General features: G+C 41.3%; 1 protein-coding gene across 7 annotated transcripts in view; it reads left to right on the top strand.

Annotated features, from left to right (window-relative positions):
* Positions 1-430: 430 nt before the first annotated feature.
* tlcd4a (TLC domain containing 4a) overlaps positions 431-16,493 on the top strand; it is a 41,826-nt gene continuing 25,763 nt past the window's right edge. The window contains exons 1-4 of one of the 7 annotated variants that reach the window (XM_063064603.1): positions 431-470; positions 5,310-5,433; positions 13,508-13,666; positions 16,235-16,324. In XM_063064603.1, coding sequence (XP_062920673.1) covers positions 13,521-13,666; positions 16,235-16,324 — 236 coding nt within the window. In that variant the 5' untranslated portion in view covers positions 431-470; positions 5,310-5,433; positions 13,508-13,520. Of the gene's footprint in view, positions 737-1,497; positions 1,518-5,309; positions 5,434-13,507; positions 13,667-16,234; positions 16,325-16,493 lie in introns of those variants that run through there. The other 6 variants (XM_063064600.1, XM_063064599.1, XM_063064604.1 and 3 more) reach the window with 6 other exon arrangements.

Below are 16,493 nucleotides of genomic sequence, written 5' to 3'. Positions count from 1 at the left end.
GATGTTGCAATCTGGAGAAAATCTGTCCTGGTGCAATGTTTCTAACCAAAATGCTGACAATTCCTGTTCTTCCACAGATGCTGCTCAACCTGCTTCCAGTATACTGTGCATTGCTCCAGGCACCTACCATTCCTTTAAACTTTATCCCCTCTCACCCTTACGCATGTCCTCTAATACTTGCCATTTCTACGCTGAGAGAAAAGAAGATTCTGGAAAAAAGAGACAGTCTACCCTATCTAATTGACTGTGCAGTATAAATAAATAGTGTTTTTAAAACTCCCTGCCCTTTCAAGACAAGTAAACAGACCTTCTTTTTGGCTGAATGTTAAGTCGCCGAAGAGCTCCAATGAGCTCTTGAGGGTGGTGAGACAGGGAAGGGATGCGTTTAACAAGTGGAGCTTCCTGTTGAGACGACAGAGATCGTGGTGGTGGAGTGCAGCAGGGAGAAGGAGCTCAGCGTGTAAGAGAGGGTGAGGATAAAGGGCTGGCTGAAAGGGGAGAGTCTACCAGCTTTCACTGGCTTCCGAGAGCCTCTCGCTCTCTCTGGCAGCGTGACCGAGAGGATGGCAGGCGGGAGACCGAGACGGCGTCTCTAAGCGGGGAACCAGGAAAGGGTCTCCCCTCTCGCCGGACGGGGTGAGGGCCGCGGTGACCTTTGAAGGATCAGGCGCTGAGGTGAGGGTCGCGAGCACCCGGCCCGGCTGCATCGGCCACCGCCTCGGTACCCGGCCCCCAGGTAAAGGCCGCGCCACCCGGGAGAGGGGAGGGGGCGGTGAGAGAGGTCCTAGGGATAGAGAGGGGACGAAGGTAGAGAAGATGGGGTTTAGTGAGGGATGTGAGGGGAGGTAAAGAAGGGAGAGATGAGATAGGGTTTAAGGAGCGATGAGATGGGGTTAGGGAGGGATGAGAGGTGTGCGGGCCAGAGGGAAGCCAAGAGGGGAGGGTATGAGGGAGAGATGAGATAACTGGGGAGGTAGGAAGGGCCTGGGGTAGGGAAAGATGTAAGGGAAGTGGGGGATGGTGTTACAGAGAGATGAGATGATTAGGGAGATAGTTGGGGAGGGGTAAGGAGGGATGCGAGGGTTCAGGAAGGAAAGAAAGTGAAAATGGTTGTGAGAGGTATGGAGCGGGTTGAATGGAGTGCTGCAGAAACGGTTATACTAGCGAGGCAGATGAGAAAAGTAAATTTGAAAGTAGTTCAAACAGATTGCAGAAGTGCTGAAGATAAAACAGACCGAATGGGGGAGAGGGTGAGCATTCCCTGAACAAGAAAGCTCTCTGTGCCTGAAGCACTTTTTACTGCATGGGAGAGAAGATATTTGATTTATTTTAGTTATTTGATTTATTGAAATTTTAACAATTGTATTGCAGTGCCCTTAGGCTTTTGTGTTGAAAAGGAAGTTGGTTCGACAGGAAGTCACTTGTGTTTCACCAAACTTGGATTCTTAAAAGCCTGAAATGGTTGATGGAAGAAAAGAGCAAAGTGTGGTTAAAGCTGCACTGTAGGCGCTTTGAAAGTATTAACCAGATGATGAATTTAAGTGTTGATTCAAGACTGGAATTAATTATTTAATTGTTTTTTCTGATTAAGGAGAAACTATTTGATGTAGAATGCCCGTTAATTCTTTCAGTTGTACTCTTTGTAATATGTGGAAAATCTGTACAAGGCAGTACAGTTGGTTGTGTTAATGTGGAGTAAAACCATTAGCTTTTGCAGCACTTTCCTAATGTGTGATTCATTTTTATTTTTAAATACAACTCTTGCAGGCTAAATACTTTTAAGTGTTTGTATGCTGACTACATACTGTTAAAACTATACATAGTATTAGACTATGACTTTGTGCTCATATAATAACTGTGGTAATTTTCAAACTTCACTGAGAATGAAACATAGAAAACCTACAGCACAGTACAGGCTCTTCGGCCCACAATGCTGTGCCAAACATGTACTTACTTTAGAAATAACCTAGGGTCACCCATAGCCCCCTATTTTTCTAAGCTCCAGAAGTCTCTTAAAAGACCCTATCGTATCTGCCTCCACAACCGTTGCCGGCAGCCTATTCCACACACTCACCACTCTCTGCGTAAAAAAAAAACTTACCCCTCTGTACCTACTTCCAAGCACCTTAAAACTGTACCCTCTCTTGTTAGCCATTTCAGCCATGGGAAAAAGATTACGAAAAATAAATATAAAACTCTATTCAAATGAACTCACTAATCATTTGATATGTTTCTGAAGATCTTTTACTCTCTGTTCCCTGTTTGTTTCTGAAAGGAATGAAACTGTTATTGGAATACTTGTGTGATGCATATTACAGTGCTTCATTTCAATAGTTGTACCCTTGCAGGGCTAACTTGTCTCTTGTCTTGGTTTAGCACATACAGCTGCTCAAATTTGTTTTGCTATTCATGGTGATGATCCTAGAACAACATTGAGGGAAAAAATGTCTGCCTAGTTGATATAATTCAGGCTTATAACTGGATATAACCTTTTGTGGTTATGGGGGACTTGGAGTTAGATCCAGTTTGCACTGCTATTTCAACGACAGATTTATGCCTTTTCATGTTTGTTTAGTGATCATATTGATACAGTACAGTATGATTTTACAGTGGGGAGAGGGTAGCATAAGGTGGAGGCATGCTGTTGATGCTCTTTGCTAAACAAGGGATGAAAGATATTCCACCCAGTTAAACAACTTCATGATTTGAATTTGAGGATTTTTGTGCAATTCAGAATAAAAAAAAAACACAAAATGCCAGAAGCAGTTAGCAACTCTTCCACCACCTTTTGAAAGAGAAACAGTTAATAGTTCAGATTGTAGGCTATTCGTTGGAACACTGATGTTTTATTTCAATTTCCAGATTTGGTGTGTTTTTCTTTTGGTTTTGGTTTCAGTTCAATGATAGATCAACACCTATAGATACGTTTTTTTTGGTTCAAAGTACATTTTATTATCAAAATATGTATTCATTATACAACCTGGAGATCCATCTCCTAACAGGCAGCCACAAAACCAAGAAATCAAAAGAATCCATGGAAAAGAAGATAGTCAAACACCCAATGTTCAGATTTTACACAAGAAGAAATGGGGAGAAGAATAGGTCCTTTGGCCCCTTGAGTCTGCCCTGCCTTTCACTAAGATTATGGCAAATCCAGCATTTTCCCTAAAAAAAAGATGGTCTCACCATAACTTGGATCATCTCAATAAACCTTCTCTAAACTGCCTCCAATGAGATATCTTTCCACAGTGAGTGTATCATAACTGTGGATGTAATCTCATTCGTACCTTGTATAGTTCAATTCCACGTCACACGCCGGTGTTAATAATCTTGAATCTGATTCTGAGTTCAGTAGCACTTTCTGCTTTAATACTAAAACCCCATTTGGCAGCATGTATGGAAAGAGAAACAGTTAAAGTTTTGGGCCGATGAGTCTTCATCAGAACTGCGAAAAAGAGGGAAGTTGTTATCTGTTCCATCGTTGTTCCTTCCAAACTGAACTACTTTACATTTTCCCATATAATATTCTTTGTTATCTTTTTGCTTGTTAAACTACAGTGTCTCTCTGTTAAGGTATTTGCATTTTTCTCACAGTTTGCCTTCACCCTACTTACTCATCTACAAATTTGGTAATAGTACACTTGCTTTTTTCCTTCCTTTAAATCAGTAAGTATATATTTGTAAATGGCTGTGGTCCCTCACTGATCTCTGTGCACCCTACTTGTTGTAGTTCGTCATCCTGGAAGTTACCCCTTATGCCTAGTCATTGTTTCCAGCTAGTTAGTCATTTTTCAATCCATGCTAATATTATACTTCCAATACCAAGCTTTTACTATGCAAAGTAAGCTTTCGTGCAGCGTTTTGTAGTATAGCACTTGAAAAATCCAAAGTGGGTGCCTGCCATGAACTTTGGCTGACACTTTCTCAAAGAACTGTAATAAACTTGTCAGACAGAATTTTCTTTTCATGAAATCACACTGACTCTGCTTGATCAGATTATGACTTTCCAAATTTTACACTATTAAATAATCATAATGCTCTTCCAATAATACTGTAAATGTTGGGTAAACCAGCTTGTCGATATCTACTTATTTTTCTTACCCTTTGATAAAAAATGATCATATCGGTAATCCTTTTATACTACTCCAGAATCCACCCCTTCTGTAAACACACTTTTTAGATTCCTTAGATGCAAATCATGAAGTCCAGGAGACTTGCTTGGCCTTAATTCCATCACTTTGTCAAACACTAGCCTGAAAGTGGTGCCGCAGGTAGACAATGTGGTGACAAAAGCTTTTGGCATCCTGGCCTTTATCATTCAGGATGTTATGCATAGATACCGGAAAGTTAAAATGAGGCTGGTCAGACGGTTCTTGGAGTACTGATGACACTACTTGCAGGAAAGATGTTATTAAACTGGAGAGAGTGCAGAAAAGATTTGCAAGGATGCTGAGAGACTGAGTTGTAGGAAGAGGTTGGACAGTCTTGTTTCCTGGGAGCAAAGGAGTCTTGAGTGGTGATCTTAAAATCATGAGAAGCATAGACAGAATGCCTTTTTCCCAAGGTTGGTGAATTGTGAACTAAAGGACATAGGTTTAGGTTGAGATGGGAGATATTTAATAGGAACTTGAGAGGCAACTTTTTTACACTAAGAGTTGCATCCAAGTTGAATAAACTAGAGGAAGTAGTTAAGGCAGGTATGTTAACAACATTTAAATGACACTTGGAGAGGTACATTGATAGGAAGGGTTTAGAGAGAATTGAGAATAGTTTAGATTGAAATCTTGGTCAGCATGAACCAGTTGGGCCAAAGGGTCTGTTTCAGTGTTGTATAACTCTATGATTAATTCTCGTGATTATAATGGTATTTAGTTTCTTTATTGTAAAATTTATGCATTGTTCATTATGTCTTCCATAAAAAATTAATACAAAATATCAAGTTTGCTCTACCTAGTCTTGTTTTCTAAGGGACTTGTTTTTACTATGACCTTGTCTTTTTAATGCATACTAGTTACTTTTATTGTTGACGTTTATATATCTTAATAGCTTACACTCACAGTTTATTTTCTCCTCTTTGATTTCTTTTATGTCCTCTTTTGCTGGTTTCTGATTTTATTTACTACTAACTCTTGTAGTTCTGGTATATAATGAGATCCTCTTCTGAATGATTAAAGAATATTTTAAAATTAGAGATTTAGAATGAGCTTTTGATATTTGTAGATTTGTGCCCTTAATGAAGTCTGACATCTGGTATAGGAATTGGAAATGCTAAGATGTGTGCACCTTACCCTCAATTCTGCTTATTTTAGCTTGACGTGTGTACTGAGGAAGCTGTTTAGACTGACAGGAACCAGAACTGCTGAGATACTGACAACAATCTAAATCTTGGTTTAGTTGATCTGAACAACTGCCTAACTTCTAATCAGTTCTCAGGTAATATAATTATTTCCTAGTATTATGCTTTAGAGAAAGTTAAATCAGATGCAAAGTAAGTCAATATTTTGGTCTTTTTATTGGAAGCCCTTGCTCTTTCCTTTCCCACCCCGCCCCCCCCCATTAAAATAAATGGTTGTACTCTTGTTTGCGTAATTCAACTTGCTGATCCCTACCTAGAATGTTCATATCATAAGTGATAAGACTTTTAGCCTATGAAGAATTTTCCCATGATGTGTATAGATATAAAGCAGTAAGTATGAGTTAAATTTCTGCATGCCAATGCAGATGTTCTCTTCGTGAGATCCATTGGGGTTGAGGATTACTCATTTCAATTTAATTTCTGAAGAGAAGTCAATGTGCGATTTTTGAATCTTTATAAAGCATAGTGTTCATTGTGCACTAGTTCAGTGGTCCCCAATCACCGGGCCGCGAGCATGTGCTACTGGGCCGCTAGGAAATGATACGATTTGGCTGTATGAAACGATATGAGTCAGGTGCACAGTTCCTCATTCCCTGTCATGCCCACCGTTGAACTTAAACACACACGAGGTCCGCAAGAATATTGTCAATATTAAACTGGTCCACGGTGTGCAAAAGGTTGTGAACCCCTGCACTAGTTAACATAACGGTCCTGACTAAGCAAAATCCTGGTCTTGATGAATCCATGGTAAGGAGATTGAGGATTTTTGGAGATCAGGTTGTGCTGCGCACAATTAGCACATACAACTCTGTAGCCATATGCACTGTGTGTACAATTTCAATTGTGCAAGGAGAGGTATGTCATGTGTTTAGAAAGCATTAAGTTGTTACTTGCTCCATAGTCTGTTCAGAGCAGCAACAGTTGCACATTGGAGGGTTTTTAAATTGCCATTTTTGTATTTGTATCTGTTATGTTTGGATTGTCCATGAGTTTTTTGAAGGTTTAAAGGGGTATTGAACTTGCCTTGCTAAAATTTGTGTTAAAGATCCAAAGGACTTTTTACATCAAACAATCCAGTGGAAGACCTCAGCAAGTCAAGCAGCATCTGTAGGTGGAAAGAAATTGTTAACAATGTTGAGTCAATACCCTGCATCAAGAGAGTTGACAAATTCTTTCTCCATATGGATCTTGATCAACGCACTGAGTTCTACCAACAATACGGACACAAAATCATGAAGGGTCTCGGCTCAAAACATGAGCTGTTTGCTCTTTTCCATAGATGCTGCCTGGTCTGCTGAGTTCCTCCAGCATTTTGTGTGTATTGGATTTCCAACATCTGCAGATTTTCTGTTATTTGAGTTCTACCTGCAGATTGTTTGTTGCTTCAGGGTTCCAGCATCTGCAGATTCTTGTATTTCCAGAAGGACTTGCATGGCTTTAGATGATGTTTTGACTTTTGTTCATTTTCCTTAACTTGCTGAACTTTATAGGCAGTGATATTCTAAATGAATAGATAGGGGGCTCACATGCATCTATGAATTTTCTTCAGCATTTGTTTCTGTTAGAATTCTTTTAGGATTACTGTAAAAAAATCAATTGCTTCATGATGACTTGAACTTCCAGTAGATGCTGCCTGGCCTGCGTTACACCAGCATTGTGTGTGTGTGTTGCTTGAATTTCCAGCATCTGCAGATTTCCTCATGTTTGCATTTTTAAATTCACTACTGCGAAGCCTCTTCCAGTGGTGCCTACACTGAAGAAGTTTAAATCTTCTCTTCGGGAGTTTAGTGAAACCCTCTCTCACTGCTCCCCATCTATAATTTCTTTGGCCCTTCAACTTTTCGACCACATTTTGACTCAGACTCGCTACTACAGCCATATATCCTTCCTTGGAATGTGTCTCTGCCGCGAACTTACTCCATTTGGCTTTAGGATTCGTTTTCGAGCCTCTCAATTGGGACCTTCTGAGGATCCCAGATACTCACATTTTATTGACTCTGCCTCCCTTCGGTTCTCCCGTCAAGCTCTGAAGGCGACCCTCTCCGCCATGAAGAGGTACTTGGCGTCGCTATCCCAGACCCTTCCACACCTCCGGGACACCTCCTTTGCCGTTTATAATGGACCTCCCCGTTATTTCATCCTCCATCGGATCCATGCATGCAATCGCCATTTCTTTGACTTTGTCATGTTAGGCAAGCTTCGCAAGATCTTCCATCTGCAGACCCCAGAGCCTGCTGGCTCCGATGCTGGCAGGCATGAACTTTGGGTTGTGGCCCCCGCCATTGATCTCGGCGGCTCCACCAACCCAGGGCATATTCAAAACCCAGACTCCAGCACCATCGATGCGGATTCCAATGACCATGGACACCTTCAAAGCAATTGCGCAACCTCCAACTGCGACTCCAGCCTTGAACTGCAGGCTGGGTCTTCACGTGCTGCTATTGTGACTCCCGTCTCCCCTTACCCTACCACCACTCTGCAACCCCGTCTCCCTCAGATCCCACCGTCAGCTCCTGAGCCCTCAGAGGCTCCATCTTCTTCTCAGCCCAACCCTCCCTTCTCCACTGACACTACCAGCCTCCCTCCCCGTCCCCCCTCGGATCCCAGCTCTCATCCGTGCCAGGTCTTTACCATCTCCTCCGACCTTCAACTCTCGAGGCAGAGCGCTCTTTCCTCAGTAAGGGCCTTACCTTTGTCCCCCTTTGCCCACACCTCAGTGAATATGGCGTGTGCCATAACGCTGAACTCTTCTTCCGCCAGCTCCGTCTTCGAGCCTACTTCTTCGGCAAGGACTCTCCTACCCCACCGATGACCCCTTCTCCCGTCTTCAGCCCTCCTCCTCTTCATGGTCACCCCGCTCTGGTCTTCTGCCTGCTCTGGATCTCTTTATTGCTAACTGCCAACGGGACATCAACCATCTCGACTTCACCGCACCTTGTTCCAATTCCAACCTCACTCCTTCCGAACGCTCTGCTCTCCACTCCCTCCACACTAATCCTAACCTTACTATAAAATCCACCGATAAGGGGGGCACTGTTGTAGTCTGGCATACTGACCTCTACCTTGCCGAGGCACAGTGACAACTCGCGGATACCTCCTCTTATTTACCCCTCGATCATGTACCCGCTAAGGAGCACCAGGCCACTGTCTCCCAAACCATCACCAACCTTATCAGCTCAGGGGATCTCCCATCCACTGCTACCAACCTTATAGTTCCCACACCCCGCACTTCCAGTTTCTACCTCCTACCTAAGATCCACAAACCTGCCTGTCCAGCTTGCTCCTGCCCCACCGAACTCATTTCTGCATACCTCGACACTGTTTTGTCCCCCCTCGTTCAATATCTTCCCACCTATGTTCGTGACACTTCTCACGCTCTGAATTTTCCCAATGATTTTAAGTTCCCTGGCCCCTACCGCTTTATTTTCACCATGGATGCCCTGTCCCTCTATACCTCCATCCCCCACCAGGAAGGTCTCAAAGCTCTTCACTTTTTTTTGGATTCCAGACCTAACCAGTTCCCCTCTATCACCACTCTCCTCCATCTAGCGGAATTAATCCTTACTCTTAATAATTTCTCCTTTGGCTCCTCCCACTTCCTCCAAACTAAAGGTGTAGCCATGGGCACCCATATGGGTTCCAGCTATGCCTGCCCTTTTGTTAGCTTTGTGGAACAATCCATGTTTCAAGCCTACACTGGTATCTGTCCCCCACTTTTCCTTCGCTACGTCGACGACTGCATTCGCGCTGCTTCCTGCACGCATGCTGAGCTCGTTGACTTCATTATCTTTGCCTCCAACTTTCACCCTGCCCTCAAGTTTACCTGGTCCATTTCCGACACCTCCCTCCCCTTTCTTGATCTTTCTGTCTGTATCTCTGGAGACTACTTATCTACTGATGTCTACTATAAGCCTACTGACTCTGACAGCTACCTAGACTGTTCCTCTTCCCACCTTGTCTCTTGTAAAAACGCCATCTCCTTTCGTAATTCCTCCGTCTCTGCCGCATCTACTCTCAGGATGAGGCTTTTCATTCCAGGACGAAGGAGATGTCTTCCTTTTTTTAAAGAAAGGGGCTTCCCTTCCTCCACCATGAACTCTGCTCTCAAACGCATCTCTCCCATTGCACGCACATCTGCTCTCACCCCATCCTCCCGCCACCCCACCAGCCTCCAGGTCCAACATGTAATTCTTCGTAACTTCCGCCACCTCCAACGGGATCCCACCACCAAGCACATCTTTCCCTCCCCCCCTTCCGCTTTCCGCAGGGATTGCTCCCTACGCGACTCCCTTGTCCATTTGTTCCCCCCACCCCCCCGATCCCTTCCCACTGATCCCACAGTTCCCTGGCACTTATCCTTGTAAGCGGAACAAGTGCTACACATGCCCTTACATTTCCTCCCTCACCACCATTCAGGGCCCCAGACAGTCCTTCCAGGTGAGGCAGCACTTCACCCGTGAGTCGGCCAGGGTGATATATTGCGTCCGGTGCTCCCGGTGCGGCCTTCTATATATTGGCGAGACCCAACGCAGGCTGGGAGACTGGTTCGCTGAACACCTACGCTCTGTCCGCCAGAGAAAGCAAGATCTCCCAGTGGCCACACATTTTAATTCCACATCCCATTCCCATTCTGATATGTCTATCCACGGCCTCCTCTATTGTCAAGATGAAGCCGCACTCAGGTTGGAGGAATAACACTTTATATTCCGTCTGGGTAGGCTCCAACCTGATGGCATGAACATTGACTTCTCTAACTTCCGTTAATGACCCTCCTACCCTTCTTACACCATCCCTTATTTATTTATTAATTCCCCCCCCCCTTTTTTTCTCCCTCTGTCCCTCCCACTATAACTTCTTGCCTGCTCTCTATCTTCCTCTGGGCTCCCCTCCCCCTTTCTTTCTCCCTAGGCCTCCCGTCCCATGATCCTCTCCCTTCTCCAGCCTTGTATCCCTTTTGCCAATCAACTTTCCAGCTCTTGGTTCCATCCCTCCCTTTCCTGTCTTCTCCTATCATTTTGGATCTCCCCTTCCCCCTCCCACTTTCAATTCTCTTACTATCTCTTCTTTCAGTTAGTCCTGATGAAGGGTCTCGACCCGAAACATTGACTGTACCTCTTCCAATAGATGCTGCCTGGCCTGCTGTGTTCCACCAGCATTTTCTGTGTGTTGCTTGAATTCTGAGAAATTGAATTTGCAAAACCTATCTTTGGAGTCAGGAAATCTGTTGCGTGTGTAATATTGCAAGTTTCTGGGCTATCTGTGATTTGAGAAATGGCTCAAGCTGGGTGTTGCCTCTTCGTATCCTGTTATAGGACATCACCCTAATTGCTAAATCCCAGAATTTCAAAAACCAGTACTGACTTATAATGGTTGCATGTCAATCCTCAATTAGCAAACTGAATTTAGTAGAACTCTGGGTGTGTGTGTGTGTGTGTGTATATTTTATGTGATGATCAGCTCAGTGGTGTTTAAATTTTTTTAAAGGTTAGAACTTACAGGATAGCATTTTGGTTCAAACTAAGGGTTAGGATTTAAACCGTGTTACCTGGAAGCATAAGCACAAGATTTTGCAGAATCTCTTATGTGTGGATTCCGCAGACACAGAAATGCAGAAAAACAAAAAATTTTGGAGGAACTCAGCAGGTCAGTCAGCATCCTGGAAGCATTTTAAATTGTTGCCTCTGCCGTAGTTACGCTGTTCAGATTAGCTTTGAATACACAGTTTTGATTTTTCTTCAAAAACATTCAGGCTTTTGGTGAGGATTGAGGCAAAGGAATCAGAAGAAGGGTAATCTGTGCTTTTTTACTGTCGCGTTGTTTGCTCGGCTGACGGCAATTGTGAGGACAACTCTAATTCCTTGATTCAAGGTTAAAAGTCTGACTCTGCGATCTTGTGTTGTTGGATAATGAGACAAATATAAATACGGATTGTAAACCAATTATATTTTATCTTGTGCAAACAAATGTTACTGTCAAATGCTCCAGAGAGTAAATATCTCTTGGCTTGAAAGGGGTAATGTGAATGCCCTGGCGGATAATCAGGATAAATATCTTTCACGATCATTTTATTGTGCATACATACAAATGAATAAGGGATAGGAGCAGAACCCTTTGCCCTCATGCTTGCTTTGTCACTGAATAAGATCTGAGCTGAGTTGATTGTAAACTCAGTTCCACGTTCCTGTTACCACCTCCTTGCCTATTAAGTATCCGTATACCTCTGTGTTATTTGAAAACTCTGTTGTCTTCCTCCTTCTGTGGAAGGGAGTTCCTATAACTCACAATTGAGAAAAAAGTGCCTCTTCTGTCTTAAATGAGAAACTCCCTGTTTTTAATCAATGTCCTGCAGTTTGAGTCTCCCATAAGAAGAAACGTCGCATCACATTCACCTTGACAACATTCTTTAATCTTATGTTTCTGTCAACTTTTGTCTCATTTTTCCGAACTCCAACTGAGTTTTTATTGAATCTTTTCTCATAAGACAAACCCCTCCATTCCTAGTGTTAGTCTAGTCGACCTTCTTTGAACTGCTTCCAAAAACTTAAAAAGATGAATACTGTACCTAGTATTCCTGCACATGTTCTCACTGGTGCTTTGTATAACTAATGCACAACCTCTCATCAGAAAGACTGTAGATGTGAAAAGTTCCAGCAGGATAAATTTATCTCTGTTGACTGGATACCAACATGCTGGCACCCACCAATCTGTCCACACTGCGCCACAAAATCTCTTTCTGCTTGCTGTAATATAGAACCACAATGTAATGATCATCACATACACCCCAACCCTGGAACTATAGAGAAAAATGTTGCCTTTTTTCGTAAAGGGAGACTAAATTCTCCTGGAAGAATTCAATGCCAGAGTTGGAAACATTGTAATCTTTTTAAGGGGTGCGATCAGCAAGACAGGAATAAGGAAAGTGAATTCAACAGGTCTCTGACCCAGGCACTGGTATGTGTTAGGTTATAAAATTCTGCATGTAAGTGGCTGCAAATATGCGTGCATCTTCTGCACCATGTTAGATACCATTGATACTTCCACTAACCATGGTCTACTCTTTATTTCTAATATCCTACCCTAAACCAATGGCAGCAACAGGAATGCTGCTGCTAACAAATTATTGTTGAAGGGTCCCATCCCACAGCAACCTACGCATTCAGCCTTCCTACCACCAGTCATTGATAAAGTCTAAGGTCATTTGTCGAGAAATAAGTTCCCTGGCACAGATGATATCACTACTGAAGCTTTAACAGATGATGTTGAACTTCATTCACAAATCAACAACTTCGTCTCTTACGTCTGAGGGGAAATATGCAACATCTCCACAAAGTAGTGAGAATCCTTAGCGTATGACTGTTCAAAGGAGAATTCCGGATAACTGAGAACCTCTGCGCACCCCCGACCTCTCCCATCTGTGGAAGAGTGTGGGCTCCTCATTGACTCCATCAAGACTTTGATGAGAATTTCAAACTTTGAACTCACAGTGGTGGGAAATCACGCTGAATTCCGAGAGACTGCTGAAGGGAAGAGAAAATGGGTGCAGGAGAATCTTGAGAATATTCCCAGCTTTTGTTTTTGTTTTCTTGAATTTCTTTTAGTTTAGTCCTTGGGAGTCAAAACTAGGGATCTACTGATCTTTTTAGATTCAAACTTTTCTTAGAAAATTAATTTTATTTTCCTTGGTTCTTATTAATAAAGGGATTGTTTTTATTGTTCATTCTGTATGTGCGCTGTCTAATATCTACTATCAGTTCTTAATTATCCCTGAAACTGCGTGGCTCCCGGTTCACTTCATAGAACCACATCAACCACATCATATGATCTACCAGAGACTGAGCTTGGAGGATTTCCTTTCATGATAAGGCATTTCTGAAGCTGAGGAGCTTTTGATTTCTATTACTGATTGCAAACTTATATTTGAAATTCCAGATTTATTAATTAAATTTATACTCCCCAGGTGCCATGGTGGATTTCAACTTTTTATTCATGTAAAAAGCCCAAGCCTATAGATGCTAGTCTTGGAACTTAACTTCTGTGCTGCCAAAAGCTGTGTTTGGAGAGGTCTGAAATGTCAACTTCAACCAATGTTTGTTGGATTAATTTAGTAGTCTTAAATTTACTTGGAACATTATCACTTTTGTTTTCTTACAGAAGTCGAGTTGTAATGGCTTCACTTGACTGGTTGGTTACAGTAACTAGTTTCACGATATTTCAAATTCTGTTCCATTATTTAAGTGCGAAAATATCAGTTTGTTTCTGCAATGGTTATCAAACACTGACTGACACTAAGAGGATTGAATGGAACTCCAGGTATGTAGTCGGGTGATTTTATGTGAAAAGGCAAATTCAAACAATGCCAATTATGAAATGTTTTGCACTCACTTCATAACTACAGTTCTGTTTACACCTACTCTCAGTTAGGATTTTCTTCCTCTGATCTTTGTTTTTTGCTTCAGAATTCCCTGATGAAAATGCTATTTTTTCCCCACTCCTGATGCCTACATTAACTAATCTTGAAATATAAGAAGGTATTAGATCAAGACAGTCTTTCTAAGGTGCAATATCTTCTCAGACAACTTTTCCAGAGTAGTTTCATTGACAAAATTATAAGGTAGAGCTGAAAAATTGTACTTTTCAGGTGCAGTTTCTTTGAAAATCAAACTTCATTTAAGAACTGCACTACATATAGAGTATATATTTTCTCTATAAAATCCTTTTTGATTAATGATTAAAGATTGCAAAGTAAGCTTGCTTTGCTTTCAGCATTATTATTTTTAGGATGTCAGTCTTGGTAGACAGCTGCATATTTTGGCATTTATTGTCTATGCCAAAATATGGTCTTGTTCTCTTTCACTTAACTCAACATCTGGAATTGACCATGTAGTATATATTGGAACTACGTAGGCAGGATCTACACGTGAGGGACAGATTTCCATTTCCAAAGGAGCCTTTACGACTCCTTATCATTCTCACCCAGAGGAGTTGAAAGCTAATGTTGCTTACAGCATTTTTTGGTCATAATGCACAATTGATCAGATTTACTGACTCAGTAAGAGGGGTGGATATCTAAGTTCACATCTTTTAAATTTCCATAAGTTGCAAACTTAGTACACTATTGTGCTCATTAATCAGCAAATTTGTTTTTAAGAAAAGCTATTATTGGGAAATATTTTAAAATAAAATGAGTAAGTTTTATGGAATCAGTGTAGTTAATTCCATAACTGCATTTCATTGGCTTTGTATCTGTACCCGGCACGATGACAATCAAGTTGAACCTAATCTAATCTAATCCTTAAATTGGCAAAGGTCTCTACTTCAGCAGAAGGAAAATGGAAAAAGTAGGGTACTAAAGTTCATGTGCAGTTTTTAATTAGAATATGCTGTTTGATGTGCGATAAGAACGGGAAATAGCACAAAACAAGATATCATTTGTTTTGTATCTTGTTCTTTGATTGGGAAAAGGAAGTGTCAACCTGTAATGGGTATTTGTTTCTGCCTGAAATTATTGCATTTGTCATCAATTGTTCCACAGTTCAGTGCAATAGTCTTAGGCACATTTTTAAAAAATTCTGTAAAGTGAAGAAGCTTTCAAAAATAACAAAGTTTCTAAATATTAAACAATACTATTAAAAGCAGTAAACAGTAAAAAACTAAATCAAATCAATATTTGGTGTGACCATCCTTTGCCTTTAAAATTGCATCAGTTCTCTTAAGTAGACTGTCCTGCAGTTTTATAAGAAAATCGGTTGGTAGTTTGTTCCAAGCATCTTGGAGAACCTGCCACAGTTTAGCTGTCACGCTTGCTTCTGTTTCTCGAGGTAATCCCAGACAGCCTGGAAATGTGATCAGGACTCTGTAGAGGCCTTACCATCTGAAAACATGAAAAAAAAATAGGGTGCCTGTGACTTTTGCACAGTACTGTGCTTATAAATATTCAGTTTATCCTACAGATTTATTATCCCTTACTGAGACAATTAAGTGACTTAAATCAAACTCCTTTTGTTGTGTAACATTTGTAGGGTTAAAGCGGTTTTAATCTGTATGTGAGTAGAATTGAATAGACTGGGATTCTTTTCATTGGAGAACAGAGTTAAGTTAGATCTGATGGAATATTTTCAAATTTTGGTAGAGCGAGTGTAATTTTGTAAACAAGTCTAGAACAAGGGAAGAGAGCTAAAGAATAACCACCAGCAGACCAAAGATATTTGTTCTAGTTGCCTTTAATGGCCAAGAATGAACATGCAGCTATGGAATGATCATAGAGGATTAATTATAGAGTAGCTGGATGTACATATCAAGAAGAAGGGAGCTATGTTACAATGTGGGAAGGCATAATTTGAAGAAGAAATTCTTTGCATGGAATAAAAAGACCAAATGACCCACAAGGTATGCTACACATAGTTTTACATAACTTTAAGGAGTAATCACTACTTCAGTTGAAAATAACTTAATTATGGGATTAAGGGAGAGGGTTGCTATTTGGTATTACTGAAATCTGTAGCAACAACTTTGGCAATCGTAGTTCCTCAAACAAAATGAAGCATTTGGGTGTTGTGATGAGTGGAATAATGCTTTAAGATGAGCACCACTTAACAATATCATCTAACATTGACCTAAGAAGAGCAATCAACTATTTATTTATATTAAGGAAGAGAGAGCAGGAAATGAATCCAGTAGATGAGTTGAGCTTGGAAAGAGCAGTAAATGGGTTTTTAGCTTTGGGACACTACATAATATTTTTTGAGGTAAGGATTAAAATGAGAGGGAGGGTTATGAAATTTTGGTGCCAAAAGTATCAAATTTTCTATAAACCAAAAAGGCCCATCAATGTGCAATCAATGTTGCCTCGTCTGACTTTTCACTTCTTGGTTTTTTTAGGGTAGCGTCCACATTTCATGCCTTGCTGGTTGGATCTTTATGTCTGTACCTTCTGTGGTTTGATGATGCCACTAATGCAGATCCTATCTGGTAAGAAATCTACCTGAGTTATCATGTTAAGCCTCTCTGCTTGAGTCTATAACTTTCACTGATCAGAAACTTGTGTTGAAAATGTATTCTATATGATAATTATACTTTAAAGGAAAACATTAACTTATTCTGATCTAGTCATCAGCATATAAACATCATGATCCCTTAT

Source organism: Mobula hypostoma, chromosome 12, assembly GCF_963921235.1.
Source record: "Mobula hypostoma chromosome 12, sMobHyp1.1, whole genome shotgun sequence".
Taxonomy (NCBI): Eukaryota; Metazoa; Chordata; class Chondrichthyes; order Myliobatiformes; family Myliobatidae; genus Mobula; species Mobula hypostoma.
The sequence above is the reverse complement of the archived record's forward strand: the minus strand, read 5'-3'. Positions and strand labels throughout refer to the sequence as shown.